Below are 21,041 nucleotides of genomic sequence, written 5' to 3'. Positions count from 1 at the left end.
ATTCATTTTTGGAACTAATTACGGAAATAATTTAAAAAAAACCTTCTCCTCTAAAATTTATGAATTGTCGCTTACGTTGTTCTGCCGATTAAGGGTCGATATATATAAGGGTCATAAAACCACTTTCTAATGGGGAGGGGTCTGTGATATACTGCAATTATGATGAAGGGGTTAGGAGGGGTGGGGGAAGAAGATGTGATGTCATAAAACCTTCTTTTGACCATGTCCGATCCTCATAGATGGACCTCCAGAGTGTGGAGGTTGATGATCACTGCCAGAGCCGAGTTAACTTGTCACAGCATGTATGTCGCGTCAGGCCATGGACGAGTTAACTCGTGCGTTCTTGTAAACGTCATAACTTCTATGTATATTTTCTAAACAATATTCATCATTTCAGTGTGAAAATATTCACGATAAACTCGAGAACCATGTTGATTTCGTAAGTTTTCACAAATATTTCTCATTCTGTTCCTATTTCATATTTTTAATGCATTTATTTTATTCCAAAAATAGCCGCCTACAAAGTGTCCACCTAGTAAAAATTGACTGGCAGTGAAAAGGCAATTTTTTGTTTTTATGAAAAATGGATGTTAGTCATTTGTTCAACCTATAAGGCTCACATTCTGACTCCATCCGAGACAACATTATACTGACATTGATAATTTTCAATAAATTAAGTTTAATGAAAGGGAGAAGAGCTTCAAAAATCTTACATAATTGGACATAGTTATGCAGAAAGTAGCCAGTCCACAAAAAATAAAAAAATGAGATATGATATAGATCAGATGCGATAAGGTTTTCTCTACGTTCTGCTGAAAATAGCCAAGCCGCAAAAAAATATTCTTGAAATAAAATACTATTAGACAATTTTATATTTTACATACATTTTTAATATCATGTTGTTGCTAAAGTGCCATTATCTCAGCTCGACATTATTGTGGACTGGCTACATTCTGCATAACTACGTTCAATTTAGACAGGGGGTAAAATATTTGGTGATGAAATGTGATGTCATTTATGGATGACCCACATCACTTCTTGGTCAAGTGTATCGAGTCATTGTGTTCCTTCCCACCGTTGGCAATCAATTTAGCTTTGTAATCTTGCAGGCAGTTGTAATTCTTGAGATGATGAGTATCATTAGGTTACCGTTGTCTAATTAAAGACGTACTTAATTGTTTCCAGGTATTTATTATGCCCCTGACCTGAAAGAGTATCCTGACTTCATTTCGTTCACCCAATCGCTTCCGAACACTGAGCCTCCGGGAGTCTTTGGGATGAATGTCAACGCCGACATCACTAAGCATTTTAGGGAGGCGGAGCAGCTTCTGAATACAGCAGTTCTTACGCAGGTCGTAATGCAATCTATTTAATTTTGTACAATTTATAATATTTTGAACACTGTATAGGGGGAAATATTATCATATACACATGTAATATACTCCATCGCAGAGAGGTAGTAGAGAGAGAAATATGATTTTATACAGTGTACAGAAAAATATCTAAATAATATTAGGTAGGTCCCTTTTTAAGTAAAAAGTTAATTGCAGCAACAAACAACTTGGCTATTCTCAGGTCACCTATTATGTCTTATTAGTTTGTTGAATTTTATTGACCTGTTATTTTGATAATAACTGTTAATACTATATAATCTTTTTATTGCTAATTGACTCTTATATAATTATTTGTGACTATTTATTATTCTCCCATTTTTTTCACTATTATTGTCACTTCTCCTCACTCAAATGTCGTAGTATGTTCCTACTTAATTCCCATAAATGACAGATATATTTATTATGACAATAGGATTCGAAAATGTCTGGTGTGGTGGGCCTAACGCCTGAAGAAAAAGTGCTGAAAATGGCAGAGGAAGTCCTCGCGAGACTTCCAACGCAAGTGCTGACCGGGACGTCTCACGATGGAGATATCCATCCTTCTCAGATGACTCCCATGTCCATTGTGTTGGTACAAGAGGCAGCTCGCTACACGAGGTTGCTCAACATAATCATTGACAGTTTGAAGGCTGTCATTGGTGCTATACAAGGTGACATAATATAGACTTACTACTTCATAATTGGTGTTTCAACTCGATTTGGGTTTTGACCGCATCCAGAAAACATTTCCACTTCCCTCCCTCTGTCTGTCTGTCGCAAGCTCCTTCCTTGGTGTCAGGGATGTTGTGTTTATATTAATATCTACTATTTAGTAGATAAGTATTTCAATAATACCTGTGATTTCATTGATAAAATTGATCACATTCAACCTTTTTTTAAATACCTACTGTATTACTAAAAAGGTTCAAGCGAATGCGAATTCTCACTCAGAACAAATGACACGTTTCGGGGAACCTAGTTGAGGATCACTGCCCTCAGCTGTACTCACGCGAGCATGGGTATTTTATTTAGTTTATTTAGTATTTTAGTTTATATATATTTATATTTTTATAACTACCATCTTAATTCTGGTATTTTTCATATATATTTAATAACATTTACGGCACTTAAGTTGCCAGATGTGAGATTCGAAATTGCGATCCATGACCTTAGAGCTGGACAGTGTTCCACTATGAGTGTATGTAGTAAGTGCAGACTATTATTCAATGAAGGCATTGTTATGATTCATACAAACCGAGAAATGGTGTAACCTCTAAATAATAAACTATAAATTGTTTCTTTACATCTTTCTGAAATATACTTTAAAATACAGGAGTAAGTGTATTGACGGAGTCAACGGAGGAAGTCCTCGTAAGTATGGTGCGAGGGAAGATTCCCAACATCTGGGCAAGCAGCAGCTATCCCTCTCTGAAGCCCTTCTCCAGCTACGTGGAAGACTTCTTGGAGAGGCTTAACTTTTTACAGGTGGGGTATTATTTACTTCTATGTTACGTTTATTGCACAGTCATTACAGTAAAACCACATTAATTCTAAATTGACAGGATAGAAAATCGAAATACAAAATGTACCTATGTTAAAACTTGTTTTTTTTCTGATTTAATTTTTTGAAATTATTGTAAATCGCTATTAGGTTTTATATTATAATTTCAAATTAATCGTGTTCGTATTGACGGAGGGTTACTGTTCAAGTTTTCGTCGAGTAAAGGTGATGTTGTGTGATTGAGATACATTGCATTGCGCTCTTTTTACGACCTATTTTGACCAAAATATTATATAACAATAATATTAATTTCAATTTACTATTTCGAAAATGGACACTTCTCTTGTGGTTATTGAATATTGGTCATTTTAGAACTGAATTCAGGCGGCAGATAACTTATTTTGTTTCATCAATAGAAAAGTACACAATGTAATATTCCCATTTTTATTGAGCAAGAAATGTCTATTTACTCAATCTCCCCTCCACATTTCTCAGTTTCTAATTATTTTCTGCCACATACATCCAACGAACTTTATGAGTTCGTCTATCTAGCGGGTTTTAGGGCGTCCCTGTGGACGTTTAGTGCCCCTTGGGTACCACTGTATGACAGCAGTCTCATAATATAATATAATGAATGTAGTACATATATTTCAATTCAAAGTGGTTGTGTACCATAGAGTTTTTATAATATTTTGATCAAAATGTATCATAAAATTTTCTCTTCTATTCGTATGCGTTCCTATACCATTCATCCGATTGCGATGAAACTGTTTTCAGTTGTTGTGCGCACACCTGCGAAGGTTTCTAAATTAGTATCATATAAAATACAAAGTTTGTTGTTTGTTTGTTCCATCCAATTTTGATTTTTTTTACTACATATTAATTATTACATTAATAACGTTTGCATATTTTGGATTCAATTTTATTTTAGTGTTCTTTTGTTTGACCCTTACTCCTATTAGAATTATTTTCATATTGCCATATTTTAATATTAAAAAAATAATTACCTCTTATTATTTTTTAAATAACTAAGATAAATATAACCACGAAGCGACCCTATGCGAAGCCGGGTACTTCAGCTAGTATATAATAAAAACATCATCGTTTACTGCCAATATTGAATTGTCAACATATTGGTATTTGAAAATACATGCCTTAATTATTCAATTTCCAGACATGGTACACCAATGGACCACCGGTAACATTCTGGCTGTCAGGATTTTACTTTCCTCAAGCTTTCCTTACCGCTGCACAGCAGAGCTATGCTCGAAAGTATCAGATACCGATTGATCAACTGGCATATGACTTTGTTGTAAGTAAAGTTCTCTATACATAATAATTTTTATATTATATTCATTTTTAGATTACTATATTATTTTTTCTATTACTTGTCTGTAGGTACAATCTTGTCCACTGTCACTGTAAAAACGGGATGGCTATAAACTTAAAAAACGAATTTATGGAAACTTTTTATTTAAAAAATGGATGTCATTTGAATATAATTATTTGTTGAAGGTGATGAAAGACGACAAATTAACGACAAATCCAAAAGAGGGAGTCTACGTGAAAGGCCTTTTCTTGGAAGGTGCTCGTTGGGACAAAGAGAATCACATTCTAGACGAAGCCTTGCCCAACGTATTGTATGAAGAATTTCCAACTGTAAGTGTAAAATTTACATTATTGATCAAATGAGAATAATAATTATGTCATGGCTGTACAGCCGTAGAGTAGGCATTGTGCATTATTGCTGCCTACTCCAAGACTGTCTCAAAGTAATGATGCTCGGTTGTCAATGATGTCAAATGCTGATTCTGGTATTGGGGGTGCTAAACATCTGGGCGGCACAATTCGGGGGGTGAAAAAATACCGATTATTTAATAAGATACATATTAATTTCACATACATAATTTAAAAACATTTCATGCATATCACTAGAATAAAATACGACACCCGAACTTGAACCTGTAAGCCGTAGATTCGCGCCAGTATGGTTTTCCAATTAAACTATGGGCATTCTACTTAATTATGACAATTTTAACTAGTAGTTATTACATGAAATGCTTAAGTATCAAATTGTGTTGATAATGTTGGCTATAGGATGTTACATTCTCAAATCTTGTGATTTATTCTTTGAATAAAAAAGTGGTTTATTTTGTTAATTTCAATTATATTATAAACTGAATGTTACGTTGAAAATATAAATAAAATACATATTATTATCGAAAATGAATAAACCCAAAATATATTAAAAAGAACATAACATATTCGTATTTAGAAGTATAAAATCTCCAATTTATGCTTATGAGTGTTTGTAAAAAAATAGTAAAAAACATTTTCTCTTCTTTGCACTGAAAAGGCATCAAGTTATAGATAGGTATTTTAAATGTAATAAAATTTGAAAATGCATATGTTCTCATAAATTTATTCGATAGAATAAAATAAAATTATCTTAGTTGCATTTTTTATTTTTGATATACATTTAAAAAAAATGTGTTTCTGCGAAACAATATACTTACATACTTTGACGAAAGTTGATTTTTATATGTGCAATCACTCTTGAGCCTAATGAGCTCTAAATGAAACATCTCTGACTGAGTTATTATAGATTTAAGTACTCTGTTCTCTCACGAAGAATTTATTAATGAAGGTACCTACTCATTCAACTAAAATCTTTATTGTTTGTTTAGCTATGGCTCGTCCCAATGATGCGAGCTGACATTGCGGATGGATTCTTTTACGACTGTCCCCTGTACAAGACGGGCGCGAGGCGAGGAATTCTTTCCACCACCGGCCACTCCACAAATTACATCATCTGCGTGCGCCTGCCCACCGAGCGTGAGCCTGACCACTGGGTCATGAGGGGCGTCGCTCTTCTCTCTCAACTTCCTTACTAAGTCATTGTCATGTCTACGTACTTATCGTTGAACTCCAATTCATATAGACTACGTCATGTACCAGCATAAATCGTCAACTAAGCGTGACATAGTATTGTTCATTCCAAAGCATTGTATTTAAATTTAATACTGTTTATTATTCATTTCCACTATTTTTGAAGTATGTAAGCACTTACAGAAGGCTGCCGGTTTAGGCGCACACACAAGGGCGGGGCGGGGCATCCTTGGGTTCGGATGTATGTATGGATGCAAGTGTCAAAATGTATTTTTTACAATTAAAATTATTGTTTGTATTTTTGTTTGTTTCATTTATTTATTTATCTGTAACAACATCCTTTCCAATCGTCAATTCGGAGGTAGGTAGAGAGCTATCTACTTTGAGAGATGTTTTATCTTAAGGTGAACGCGCCACCGACAAGAGGCATCTGGCGGAAAAATACGACATTTATAATTTAAAGTAATACGTTACATATCTAAAACTTTAAAAATATTGAAGCACTTCATCTTCATATTATTTTATGGGCATGTTTATTTATTATTAATATTTAATTTTCTCTAATGTATTGAAAAGATTTTTGACTATTTAATTCACATTTTTATGTATTTTTATATTTATTTAAAAAAACATTGAATTTTATAAAAAATAAAAATGTGAATAACTTGGGAAAGTTTTTTTGTTAGTTTATTTTTGATTTAAATAAAAATATATTTTTCTTTTCAATGTTTTTACATACGTAGGTAATAATTAAAACACTTTAATACATAAATTAACAACAAAAAATGTCTTAAATTTATTGCTACATTCATATTTTTCCGGTGTGTGTGACCATAATATCTCTGGTATAAGTGTCGGGTGACCATAATATCTTGGAAGTGAGAATGAAAACTGCAATTAATACTTTGAACGCGGAAGACGCACACGGTGCGTAATGACCAGGCGGCCGATCGATGTAATTAACGTGCATTTTAAAGGGGGCAATTAAAATCTCATTATCTATTCAGCAGCGAAAGCGTTAAATACATTTTTTTGATAATTGACCACATACAAAAAACCATGATATCGTCTATTCATTTCTAAACTATCCTAAACGCCAATTTTTCGACATACGTTTTTTTACATCAATCGATTCTCTATGAAATTTCCAACATTTCTGTATAAACTTAAATGCATAGGATTATATTGAATTTAAGAAACAATTATTTTTATGCCACTTCTTAAGTATCCTAAGTGACGTTATTTGCCAATGTATTAAATTTTTCATAAATTTGAAATTGGAAAAAATTCCCCAAAATTTATTGTAATTTGAAACTAAAAAATGATTTTTTAATATTTCGTTTTACAGAACTACATCGAATTAAATATAGGTTCATAATTTCTAAATTTTTGCTTTCCTGCACATTTTATGATTTGGTGTTTAGGATAGTTTAGAATTGAATAGACGATATATTGTTACAAGGTTTTTTTACCATTTTTATTTACTTTACGGTTGTTATGTTACTCAAGATAGATAAAAAGAAAATTCCACTCGTGTAACCCATTCGATTTGCTGTACTATCGGCATGGCCCCCACATTCTGAAGCGGGCCCCCAGGCCACGATGTTTGGCGGGGTCCCCAACCTATCGCTAAGGTTAAGGGCTGTGTAATGTTCTACAACATGAACTCCAGGGTTCCTCGTAAAATAAAGGGTATGACATGTTCGAAAAGCTGTCAAAAATCACACCAAATCGAGCCAATAAACAAAATCGTTGGAAAGAATCATAGTTTATTTTACATTATATTGTATGATATTTCTTACAAGTTATCTAAAGTCTACATACGTTTTATTAAACAATATAAAAATATGTATGGTATTATATTGACACCCCGGAAGTCCGGGTAGGGAGGGGAGTCGGGGCCGCACAGCCCGATCCGACCTCCGCACTCAACTCTCCGGTGGACCTGACGTTAATGACGCGCCCAGTAGCGCGCCGTCGGTCGATACGTGTGAGTCACACGACCAGCTTCCACCCTTCGACTAGCTCAATGATGTAAATTGTTCAGGGCGGTCAATCGAAGCTGGGTTTGGTGTTGGTAGAGCACGCTCAGTGTAAGGTTAGGTCTTGACAGTTGGGTAAAGATGCAGGATTGACAGTTGATGATGGTGGACGTTCAAAATGAAACACACGTTGTTCATAGCACAAATCTTAGCAGAAATTTTTATTTTTAACAGTTTAGGTTCACAAAAAAGGTTACTCGCTATACACACAGATACACAATATCAATACACATGAATAATTTTGCAACAGCCCTAAATTTGTTAATGATGGGCGCCGTGGGCTGCGGCAATTAAAATTTAAGGATCTATGAATCACTTGGTTCGTAACACTAGCAAATTCTACCTACAAAGTACGTAGCACGCGAACTCCGAAATTATTTTACGATTCAGCGAAAATTATAACACTAGGAGTGGTGCGCGGGGACACCGTGTCCATCACGGATCAAAAGGCTTCGGCTTCTGCCTGCCAGATTGGTTATATCCCCTTTCTTTGGCTTTATCGCTGTCCCTCTCGATCTACCCCTGAACGCTCATCCCTCTCTGTCGTTCTCGCCTGCGGCAGAATGCTTGGCCTTTACCTGGGTTTTACCTTAAGGGTCGTCCAGGTCACCTTTTAGCTAGGTAGTCAAGAGTTACAGCGATTTCGGGGAAATTGAGCCCAAAAGAAACAACATTAGGTATCTTATTAATACAAATACGATTTAAAACTAAAATTATTTCCTTCGAGTCTCGATCATACCAATCTCGCATGACCAACTTTTATCTCCCTATCTAGCAGTTTGTACATTTTTTTCAGTTAATAAATAAAAATACAGAGCATTCTACTTGATCGAGCGGCGATAGACGGAAATTTGGCTTGGCGGACTATAAGAAACATAAATGTGGCATCCATAACTTCGCTCGTACTTTACCCTAAAGGGGTCCTCCATACACGTAGAAACGTGGAGGTATCAATATTATTATACCAAACAAAGGATTGTGCTTTAATTTATCTGGCAATGCCAGAAAAATTGAAGAAATCTTGTAAGAACAGATGGTCGTCACGTTTTTCTTCCACGCAGATTACGCAATCGATCCATCAAAAGATTTTAAAGGTGCCCTCAAAGCAGGCCAAATCAGTTATACAATTACTAAATTTTACCAAAATATTCGAATATGCGTATTTTTGATAATTGAATATAAGATCAATATCGGCAATCCGAAAGTATAACAACATCCCTTTAGCAACCGTCAAACGGCCATATTATCATACCCACTAAAACAGATACGGATGTACTTGTACACAAAAACGTAAACCAATAAGTCAGCGCTCGGAATTGACCAGAACGCACCGGAACGCCGCTGCGGCTCGCGAAATTCTAAAAAATACCGTTCCGACTCGTGGCTTTATTTAAAACTGCGTTATGTTTCGTTTAATTGACATACCTATTTATGCATGAATGTCTCTAAAAGTTTTTCTCAAAATTAAATATTAACGAAGTTACGTTATGCCGGGCGTTACGTTACGTTACGCAATGGTTAAAAATAAAATTTATGACATCCCTAAATTTCTTTCAATCTTCTTATTTTGTGTCGATATGTTCATGCCTATATGCATTATCTAAATAAGAAACAACCAGCTGCAAGCGTAAATTACTTTATTACAAAAAAAAAAATGTGCCTTGCTGACATTATTTGAAAACTCTTAAAAAACTAAGAATATTTTGTTTAATAATTTCCGAAGGATGAAACATTTCAAATCTCAATACAGTCTTGCCTTGGACTATTACGCATTGTTTCGTTCGCAACGTACAGGTTAGAGAGGAATGGAATCATCTAGATAAAACTTTCATTCACAGTTGTGGATAGATTCAGGCTAAATGTTATGATGTTGACATGAAATGATTAGTAAAATTTAATTTAATCATTCCTTCTCTGTGAACTGTGTACACAACACACACACATGCGCGTGCAATGTTTACACATAATGTCCGGGATCCACGGAACTCTTTGAACAAAACCTTATTGTGAAATATTATGAAAGTGAAGCAAAACAGAGCACTTCATGTCCACTAACTTTCCATAGAAGCAGTAAAGAGTTAAAAGGGTTTCTTTTAAGGGGCTCGTAAACGAACCACTTTTTACGGCAATTGTGTCGCCGCTAATAGCTCCCCAAAACACGACAATATAGTAGTCTACGTTGCTGAAACGTTGCCCATGCTCTCTGGCAACATGGTTGGTCGATATATGTAAAGGGGCCCGTAACGAGCATCATAAATTGCAGATGGCCGATACAATTGTCAAAAAAAATGATGCAACTATTGCCCAGTTGCTTCATCAGTGTCGGGCAAGTGAGGCTGATGTATTTTGTGCGTATAGGTAAATCGTTTTCCAGTGGCACCATGGGTACGGCAAATGCAGCTTGCAGTTGTAGTGGTATTGTTTGCTAGCATTGAAACAGGCATTGTCGCAAGCAATTCAATACACGCGCGAATCGCCTATGGTGCCACTGTATAATGATTTACCTATACACGTGACAACAACGGCCGGCAATGAAGTTTCTGCACCATATCTCGTCGTTTTACAGCGTCTGTTTACAGCGTATTGTTTGACGGACGAAACATTTCCTGATCGTTATTAAATTATGTGGATTATCTACATACTAATTTTCTCGTGATATTTATTATAAATTCGTCCACTGAGAATTGAAGCGTCTAGTTTCAAAAGCCACTAAAACGACTTTTAACAGTTCTGAGAAAAATGAGAAAAAGTCATATCTATTGAATGCGTGAACTTTATGTATTTATTATTTGATTTATACACTATTTGCTGGTTGCAATAACTTTTCATTATTATATTTTAAATTTTTGTTATCAAAATGTAACTGTTTGTTTCCTTAATAAATAAAGAGTATACTATTTAGTATCCTTTACTCACTTTTTGCATATTTTACTGAGAGAATATATTAAAAATCAAATGATTTTCATTTTAGGGGACTTTGAAACTCAACTACCGTTTTAGGGGCTTTTGAAATCAACATATATGATTTTAGGGGGTTATGAAACTTACATCATAGCAATGGCGCATGAGGAAATTGCAAAAGGCGTCCTGTGGTTATATTTCTTGGAGAAAAAATAATTATGTTTTGTACAAATTAAAAAAATATTTTTTCGAAATAACTAAAATTAGCAATATAAATTATGTTAACGATATAGAATTTACTATTGTTTACATATATAATTTAAAATATTAATAAATAATAATGTAATAGAACAGTAGTATACTTATATATAAAAATGAATATTTGTTTGTTTGTTTGTCCCGCATGCGTTCCTATACCGTTCATCCGATTGCAATTAAACTTTGGTGAATTGTTATGTGGACACCCGCGAAGGTTTCTGAATTGTAAAAACTATCTTCTTCGTCTTCTTCTTTATACTATCTTCTTTTCTTCGTATGGTTCCTATACCATTCATCCGATTGCAATGAAACTTTGGTGAGTTATTGTGTGCACACTCGCGAAGGTTTCTGAATTAGAAAAATCATCATCAGCAACTGACGAAAGTTTCATTGCAATCGGATGAATGGTATAGGAATGCATACGAATAGAAGAAGAAGATGGTTTTACTAATTCAGAAACATTTGTGGGCATGCGCACAACAACTCACCAAAGTTTCATCGCAATCGGATTAATGGTGTAGGAACGCATACGAATAGAAGAAGATGGAATAGAAGAAGAAGATGGTTGTACTAACTCAAAAATCTTTGCGGGTGTGCGCACAAAAACTGAAGAAAGTTTCATCGCAATTGGATGAATGGTATAGGAACCATACAAATAAAAGAAGATAGAATGAATAAAAAGAAGAAAAAGATGGTTTTTCTAATTCAGAAATCTTGGCGAGTGTGCACACAATAACTGACCAAAGTTTTATCGTAATCGGATGAATGGTATAGGTATAGTGTACATATAATTATTTATATTCTAGTTAGTGGCTGTCTCTACTTTATATTTTGTTATTATGCATTTTTAAATATTTGTATAGAAAGTAATAAGTTGGTAAAACCGGTCCTAATAATTAATAAAATATATGAAAAAAGTAATAAATCAATAGGTTCATATTTAACGTTTCCAATGGTAAACTGTAATTATTTTAAATCAAGTAATTTTATAATCAACAATAATTAATAGGGGCAGTATGACGAGACACCACTGTATTATTGGACAAATAACACGCAGAAATGGTCAATATTCACTTACCGTTTTTGGCGTTCGATATGAACTTCCCATGTTTCTTTTCTTCATAAACTCTTTCTTGACTCATTGGGTTTACATTTCGGCACATTAATCAGTTCAACATTCATTATAAATGAGGCGTGCAGTTTCAAAAACAACTTATTCCACTTTTACAAATTGTTGGCAAACACCAAAAAACTGTTGATCTTGCCGATTTTTTTAATAATAAAATGCCTAATTCTTGTCAAATTTGGGATCACAGAGATTATCAATATAATTTGTTATCGTGAATATTTTACAAAAATTATCTCGTCATAAATTATACTAATGGTTTTATAAATGCGTTTAAAAATTAATAAATGTAAAAAATCTTAACACCACTGCACAGTTATGTACCGAAATATGACTATATTCTAAAACATTAGAGCGAGAGGTTTAAAAGAATACTATTTTATGTAATAAAAATACTTTATGCAGTCATCAAATGTTTAAAATAACTATAAAGGATAATAAGGATTCAAAATTATATAAATAGACTAGCTGACCTGGTAAACGTTGTTCTGCCATATAAATTATTTCTAGTGAATATTTTGGTTGTTAAATAAAAAATAACGAATGTATCGTAAGTGTGTGGGGATGGGATCTATAACAGAAAGAGGAATGGAGCGCTGTAGACGATGACCGCCGATAAAAACAAAAAAACACCAGCCATTCATTTTCTCAATTCAAAATGAGTAATGATGTTCATAATGAATGAATTACCTGTGATAGGATCTCGTTGTTTAATGTTCATGCAATAACCGTCTTGTCCCTTCCAGAAAATTAGCGGATATTGGAGAGCGTCATATGAACGGTGTGTGTCAGCGATGAACTCCAGATTATTGTTTCTTCTTCGAATCACGATTTCTCGCGTCGATGTGCGGTCGCCAACCATGATTCCAGCAATGTCGTCAACAACAGGCGCATTGAATCGACGCACGTGCTCTCCAGCTGGTGTTTTATCAGGATTGATGACAATAGCGTGATTGTCACTTTGCAATTCGTGCATGTGTGCTTTGAAGAATTTCAATAATTCATTATGCTCATTCAATAGGGCGTCCAGTTTTCCGACGATGCGCCTGGCATTAGGCGAATTTAGGTTATTGTAGCCGCAACGTGCATCCACACGATTGATGTCCTCACCGCCCATGAAGTAGATTTGTAAAAAATTATGTGGTTCGTTTGGCATTGGCAGCAATGAGCTAACTTTGTGGTATACTTGGCCTTTGATTTTGAACGTAGAATGGAATTGTTGACCATTTGCCGCAGTATTGTGAACTATTTCTGTTGCTCCGAACGAAGTCATTTGGAAGTATGAATGGAATGTGCGAATGGACTTCAGGAACAGGTTTGAATCTGGAACCGTGCCGATGAGCAAGCCGTTCAATGGTTTTGGTGGTATCTCAATTTCTGGTAGTTGCACTTTTCCTGATGCGCAACACATCCTGGCTAACTCATGTTTGAATTTGAGAGCATGACAATGGGGACATTCTTTGTCCATAGCACCAATCAGCACTTTCGGATGAGCGAAATATTCAATATCTAGCTCGTACTCGAATGCGAGACGAAGGAACGAAGCGGATGTAAATGCTCGATGTACTTGTTGGCATTGTCGGTCATTTGCTATGCGTGTGTTAACCACAAACCGGAGCGCTTACAATTGTCGTTGTTGATTTCGTTCAGCTCGTGCCTCTTGTGATTGAGATGCACGCAATTGTGACATGCTCACACGCATGTTTTTAATATCTTGTTGGATTTGTTCGTCTGTTCTTTCTGCTCTACTATTTCGCATGTTTGTTGCTTTATTCGTTCGACGGCCCAAATGGCCCCACTTGCGTCTTGCTGGCATTGTGCACTGTAATACACGCACACAAAAATAGATAAATTAAAATAAATCATACAAAATTTTGCACGCACTGCGTTGTGATATGCCGAATGAAATGTCAAAATGACGTGACGCTTCTCTTGAATTCTTCTCGGACGTAGCGCCATATGTCATTCAACAGCGTTAATAATTTCTTTCTGTTTGAAATACGAACGACGGTTAAATTTGTTCATGCGAAAATAATAAAATCGCAATTAAAAAATGGGAAGGTGGGGGTAGGAGAGTGAAAATTTGGGGTTATAGGTATTTTTTGATTAAAAATAATAAAAAAAATACAAAAAAAAATTTCAAAAAAATAAAAGAATTTTTTTTCTGGATAGAGATACCCTAATCACCTAGCGGTATGAAATATACTTGTTGACCTATTCTCATACCTAACAAAAATACATAAAAAAAAATCATAAAAATCGGTCGAGCCATTTCGGAGGAGTTCGACCACAAACATCGTGACACGAGATTTATATATAATATATAGAGATATATAGAGATTATCTACAACGTTTAAGGAGTGTCCAGGATCATGGTTTGAAAATACAATAAAAACTCAAGTTTGACCTACGACGAGCATGTGGGCCGTTAACAAGATAATTAAAATAGTAATATTAAATCATATTAGTAATTACAGAATAACGCAATAAAATAATTTTAAACCAGTGACGCTCCAATAAGGCGATTGTGTAATTTAACAAGATAATTTAAATATTAATAGTAAATGATATTGATAAATATGGAATGAGACAACAAGATAATTTTAAACCAGCGGCACTCCAATAATTGGCTCGTTATCTCGAGTGTTTAATTTAATAAGATAATTAAAACCTTCATAATAAATATATATAAATATATAGACAATAATATGAATAAGAAATTTAATGTCCATGAGATATTTGTACTCTAAATTAGGGGATTAAAATGAAGGTTTAATTTATAAAGTGTACCATGTGTAATTATTGAAGAATATAAACTACTCCAAACTTTCGAAGTGTTTCATTTCAACTTGCTACCAATTAAACAAACAAACAATTTGGATAGTTCGATGAACCAAAGAATAACTTTTATTTATTTTATGAACCTGATTCTAAGTCACCATAAGTAATCACACGTTTTATTTTGTTATGCCAAAGAAGTATAACTTCTAACGCACACGCGCATTTATTATTATAACAAAAAACAACAAACATTAGTTAGAAAATAGTAATCAAACAATAAAATACCTGAGATTTTTAAGTATACTAATATTTTAAAAAAAGTATAATTTTACAATGAAAATTAGGTAAGTAAATAATTGATAATAATATCATATAAAAAAAATATATGAGTAGTGATATAAACCTAACCCCGTGACACTCAAATTACGAAGTAACATAAAATTGCTAAGACACTTGTCACCGAACCAAGCTTCTGCTGACCATGTTTGTAAAAATATCTTCGCATAATACTCTATCGGCTATATCTATAACAATCAGTGGTAAAGTTTACGAAGTCATTTACTAAAAATGAACTATTCATATTAACATTAATAATTGTACAAATTTAATATAAATACCAATATGAATCTAATTTGAGTAGGAAACACAAAAATATATAAGTAATGGACAAACCAGTGCAATTTCCCATTAGTTTCGTCATGTAACTAAGTGTAGATAAAAACATGAGTCAAGATACATTGGTTAAACCGAGATACATTTTACAAATTTTGGTTAGGTAAACTATTTTTTAATTAAATCAAAATCCATCGTGTACAAGCATGTGTAAAAGCAAGGACATGTTTCGTAAAAGTGGAAAGTTGGTTATACTCAAGATTTACGAATATAGCATTATTTATTAAATATGCATAATTTTAAACCATCTCAGAAGTATAGATACGTATTAGAAAAAAATATTAAAATATTTACACCACGTGGGCATGTGAGATAACTTATTCTAATAGGTTTCTGATGTTAGAATCAGTGGCGGCCGGTGATTTTTTGGATTGTAATTTTTGAGGGTGCGCTGGAAACTCACCTTATTAAAAAACGAAATCAATTCGGCGTTGTTTTTGATTTGACAAAACGTTATTGACATTTGGGAAATTACTTGTATATTTTATATTTTTAATAAAACATGATACGAGTTACTTAAATCTTTATTGAATTAGTTTTAAGAAACGATTGTAGGTATCTCTTATAGTAGATAAATACCTCTTACTTTTAACGGAACCCATCTTATTCTATTTAAATACATTGGGTATCTTTGACCGTGAACAGCTACAGCGTCTATAATAACAAACCATAATTCAAATCTGTAATTGCTCTCTACTCAGACCAATATGATGTCATTTTACCCGGTCGGCGCACGATATTCTGGAACTTACGCATGGCGAAAACTATTAGCATGGTTTAAGTTGTTTTTTAATGGCTTTAGTTCATACTAAGCTTTGGGTTCATTTTAAGGAAACTAAATATATTGCCCGGGCGCAAATGATTTCAGTGAGGATGACGTATACGGTGCATAGTGACTGTATTATCGCCTATTGACAATATGGGCACATCGGTTTATGATTTGCATTACCATAAGTGAGCGATAATATTAAAAACCTATGAAGAAAAAATATGATTCACGATGTTGAACGATGTTTCATAGCAAGCAGCACTTGTATGATGTTAGACCAGCCGCCGCTGGCTAGAATTGTTATTTAAAGGAAATATTTTTTATATATTTTCCAAATTCTTTGATGATTTTATTTAAATTTTTTCCATATACCTATCTACCTATTTTTATTTCGTCAACATTTCTGGCATGAATTTTTGCAATGTATTATTTGCTCAATGCAATAATATATGGATACTTAGGTACCTATATATCGTCTCTGTTCTGGCAGAACACACTAACTGAAGAATACTAGTTTTGAGTAATTTGACTTTGAAGTTGTTAAAATGTTTGAAATAATGGTCTATCATGTGAGTTTATTAAGTAATCGTAAGAAGGATGACTTTTAATAAAGACTGTTTATTTATTAAGAGGGTTTCCAGACGGTAAAGTTTGAAATAAGGAACATTTTGGTACTAACTCAATATTTAATTTTTTCGAATTAGTGTCTTCTGCCAGAACAGTGACGATATTCTCTGATATTGTATGAAAATGCAATTAGAGAAATATACCTGCAATACTCTTCGTCACGAAATACGAGAAGATGTTAGCAAAACACCAGTTAATGGTATTGACAAGGTGTCATTGATTTTTCGACAATTTAAAAATATTATTACATTATCAATAACCAGTGCTGGATAAACGTCTCTCTTAGTTCCTTCCATCCCTCTCAAATTTAGGTACCTAAGTACCTACTTATTTTTTCACTACAAAGTATTTCCGCCGCATTTAATCAATTCATAAGTAATGAAAGTAAAATAAAAAAAATAGTAGAGTAGCTCAGCTTGATATGAGTGACTTTTGAAGTTTAAGTGTGCTCGATGTTTCTAAAGAAGACGCCCATATACGAAAAAATCGTAGAGACCACTGATGTTTTAATTTACATGCACTACGCGATTTAAAACCTCCTTGTATGCATACCACTCCATACCAATGGGGCGAAACCAAATTGGTTGCATACCCCCGAATAACGACCTAAGGCTGACCAATGAGCGGCCTCGATTTCCTAATATACCTAATGTCAAAACTATGAACACGTCAAGCCTAGCTATGTAAATTTATCTGCTAAAAACATAACCTAACCTAACCCAACCAAAATTTGTAAAATGTATCTTGGTTTAACCAATGTATCTTGACTCATGTTTTTATCTACACTTAGTTACATGACGAGACTAATGGGAAATTGCACTGGTTTGTCCATTACTTATATATTTTTGTGTTTCCTACTCAAATTAGATTCATATAGGTATTTATATTAAATTTGTATCATTATTAATGTTAATATGAATAGTTTATTTTTTAGTAAATGACTTCGTAAACTTTACCACTGATTGTTATAGATATAGCCGATAGAGTATTGTGTGAAGATGATGATGAAAATGATTTATAAAGTAGGTACCTACGTTATGTAAAACTAAGAGATATTTTTTTATATTACAGATAATTTAACAGTATGAAAACATTTTTTTTTAATTATAGAGCGTTCCGGTTGGTGAAATTTTCTATTTCGAGCACTGTAATGACGACTATAAATATCAATCCTGCGTGACCAACCTTTATCTCAATCATCTATTAATTTGTACATTTTTAGTTAATAAATAAAAGTACAGAGCATTTTATTTGATCGAGCGGCGATAGACGGACATTTGCTTAGCGGACTATAAGAAACATGAATGTGGCATCCATAGCTTTGCTCGAATTTTACTTTAAAGGGGTCCTCCATACACGTAAAAACGTGGAGGTATCAATACTATACACACGCATCAAAAAAAAGTCGCAAGTTTACTTCATGGTTATTAAAAGTTTAAAATATATGGTTGTGCAATAAATTTTTTTGTTACAGTTTGTCGATATTAAATCTTCGAGTAGATGTAGGTAGATACTCAACAATGCGCGAATACACTTAATAATGTTTACCTCGCGGAACAACATTTGGGAAACGCTGCAGTGTAAAGCTTCAGACTGCCGTTAACCTTAGTTTTAGATATGGGGGCCCGCCAACGATCTTGGCCTGGGGGCCCCGCTTCAGGATGTGGGGGCCATGGCTAACATATTGATACGGGCTATATTGCGCTTTATGCAATATCGCTAGCCAACTAACATTTGACAGTGGAAGAGAGTGGGTGGTGGAAGAAAATACGCTCGAACAGGTTTGCACAATATTTATTTGACAGCAATAAAGTACATAAAACACATAAGTTAGAGGCACAACATGAGAATAGTCAACACAATGTATAAGTCAATAAACACAACATGAAAATAGTCAAGGCGAAAAGTCAATAAAAATAAATGATAGCCGCACAACTTTATGAGAATACCTCTCCCTGATACTGAAGTTATATTAACGGTAACTGAGCGTGTTATAAAGAGATGCACTGATTCTAACTGGCAGAAAAAAATGGTCGACGGCAATGGTGGCTGGCTGGCTGCGCTGGTTACCCTCAAGCGGAGTCGACCAGACTTCCTAGGCGAGTGCTAGTTGTCAAGCCGGAAACCTTCGTAAGGTTATAACCGTAACAAGACTGACTGCTGGATGTGACCTACTAGCGTAGACTGATCTCTGAAGTAGACTGCCTGCACTCTAGAGTAGAGTGACTGCACTCTAGAGCGGGCTGGAGTAGACTGACTTTTCATCAGTGCTGCCATCTTTTCAAAGTGAAATTATAGTACAGAGCTTCAAAAATTATAGTATTTGGGGAAAAAATATAGTACGCGTTGTCATCTGTTGAAAATGTATAGGTTTTTTGTTTTTCAGAAAAAATAAGAGAGAATTGGAGAAACTCCGAGATCCCTTTTTATTTAGGTAGGTAGGTACCTCTTCCGACCAAAAATGCTTAAAAATTTCAAGAAATTTCATTTTAAACCAAAGTCAAAGAATTTTTTGACGTTTTCCGAGCATTTTTTTTCAAGTTTTCAAAATCTTCTTATATTGCAAAATTATAGTACTTTGCACCAATTTATCGAACGGAAATATCTAAATTTTAGTACTTTTTACATATTTTTTCCGATATAGTATTTGGGGAAAAAATATAGTATGCGTTGTCATTTGTTGAAAATGTATACTTAGGTTTATTGTTTCTCAGGAAAAAAAATAACGGAGAATTTGAAAAACTCCCGAGGCCCCTTTTTATTTAGGTACCTCTTCCTTCCGACCAAAACTGCTTATGGACGAATTCAAGAAATTTCATTTTAAACCAAGGTCAAGGGTTTTTTTACGTTTCTCGAGCAATTTTTTTTTCTAAGTTCCCCAAATCTTCTTATATATATTAATTCGAAATTATAGTACTTTGCACCAATTTATCGAACGGAAATATCGAAATTTTAGTACTTTTGCCGATATTCAAAATTATAGTATTTTGGGCGTACTATACCAGTTTTATATCGTACATAGTATATGAACCAAAATTATAGTACAAATGCTATAATTATAGTACGGTTGGCAACACTGCTTTTCATAGTCCTGATCTCGATTTTTTATACCCACGGCGGGAGCATGGTGTTTTTGGTGCAGCAATCACGGGTACTAGGTCATTATTTTGAAATCTTCACGAAGCGCGGAACGGCTCTATGTAAATCATAATCGTATTGCTTGCTATTAAATCTGATGGCGCGGAATGGGGATTTAATTAATTTGTTCAACGAATTTTCGAATTCGGACAAAATAAAAATTACGTTATATAGATGACATGTCTGGCTATCTGCTGTAATTTTATAATCATAAGGATTAAAATTTAGAATTTTAAATTTGATTCCTAATAAAAATGAATAGTTATGGATGAACGAAATTACTTTCATATTATAAAATTTTACAGTGTCAAGGATTAAGTTAAGTATGCGCTGTACTATTTTCAATTGGTTTGACTAATAATTTGATATACAAAAATCGATTTAAAAGTTATATCTTTAAGGCATGATTTTAGTATATAAAAAATGTTCGAATTATGATAAAACAATTGCTGGAGGCTATTAACCTTTGCTAGGTTTTTACGGCGTAGGTATTTTTAATTCGCGATGTGTTTAAATAGGTACCTAAAGCAGTGGCGCACCCAGGGGGGGGGCAGGGGGCCCAATATATTTTATGATTATTATGTGTCGATACTCGACAGCTCCATTATTAAAGTAGATGTATTGAAAATCACCAATAATTTACTGTATAAATACCCTCAATTTGAACTAAAACACAATTTGAAAGACGTTAATGTAGTGTTTCAGACTGCCTTTAATCTTAGCGGTAGGTAGAGGGCCCGCCAAATATTGTAGCCTGAGGGCCCGTTTCAGGACGTGGGGACCATGGTGTAGGTACAGCGAGTGCAATAGACAAAAGACCGATAAACGAGAAATTAGGCTGTAAAGAAGAAAAAGATCCTATGGACTAATTTACATTCTCCTCCTTAGCCCCCCCCCCCCCCCCAATATTAAATCCTGGGTGCGCCACTGACCTAAAGTTACCTACATGTAGGTAGGTGCGTGG

At 34.2% G+C, this 21,041-nt stretch overlaps 2 protein-coding genes across 2 annotated transcripts in view; one reads left to right on the top strand and one right to left on the bottom strand.

Moving 5' to 3' along the window:
- Nucleotides 1–6,061, top strand: part of LOC147066309 (dynein axonemal heavy chain 7-like) — a 145,475-nt gene extending 139,414 nt beyond the window's left edge. The window contains exons 66-71 of the mRNA XM_085956032.1: nt 1,186–1,352; nt 1,807–2,044; nt 2,707–2,858; nt 4,049–4,186; nt 4,390–4,533; nt 5,562–6,061. Coding sequence (XP_085812158.1) covers nt 1,186–1,352; nt 1,807–2,044; nt 2,707–2,858; nt 4,049–4,186; nt 4,390–4,533; nt 5,562–5,768 — 1,046 coding nt within the window. The 3' untranslated portion in view covers nt 5,769–6,061. The remainder of the gene's footprint in view (nt 1–1,185; nt 1,353–1,806; nt 2,045–2,706; nt 2,859–4,048; nt 4,187–4,389; nt 4,534–5,561) is intronic.
- LOC147066298 (protein O-glucosyltransferase 2-like) overlaps nt 1–21,041 on the bottom strand; it is a 218,508-nt gene that overhangs the window by 2,410 nt on the left and 195,057 nt on the right. The gene's annotated exons all lie outside the window — the stretch shown is intronic.

The sequence above is a fragment of the Rhyacophila brunnea genome, unplaced genomic scaffold (genome assembly GCF_057557595.1).
Source record: "Rhyacophila brunnea isolate RB1 unplaced genomic scaffold, BYU_Rbru_1.0 scaffold_5, whole genome shotgun sequence".
In the NCBI taxonomy this organism is placed as follows: domain Eukaryota; kingdom Metazoa; phylum Arthropoda; class Insecta; order Trichoptera; family Rhyacophilidae; genus Rhyacophila; species Rhyacophila brunnea.
Note: the sequence above shows the minus strand (reverse complement) of the source record. Positions and strands in the feature narration are given on the sequence as shown.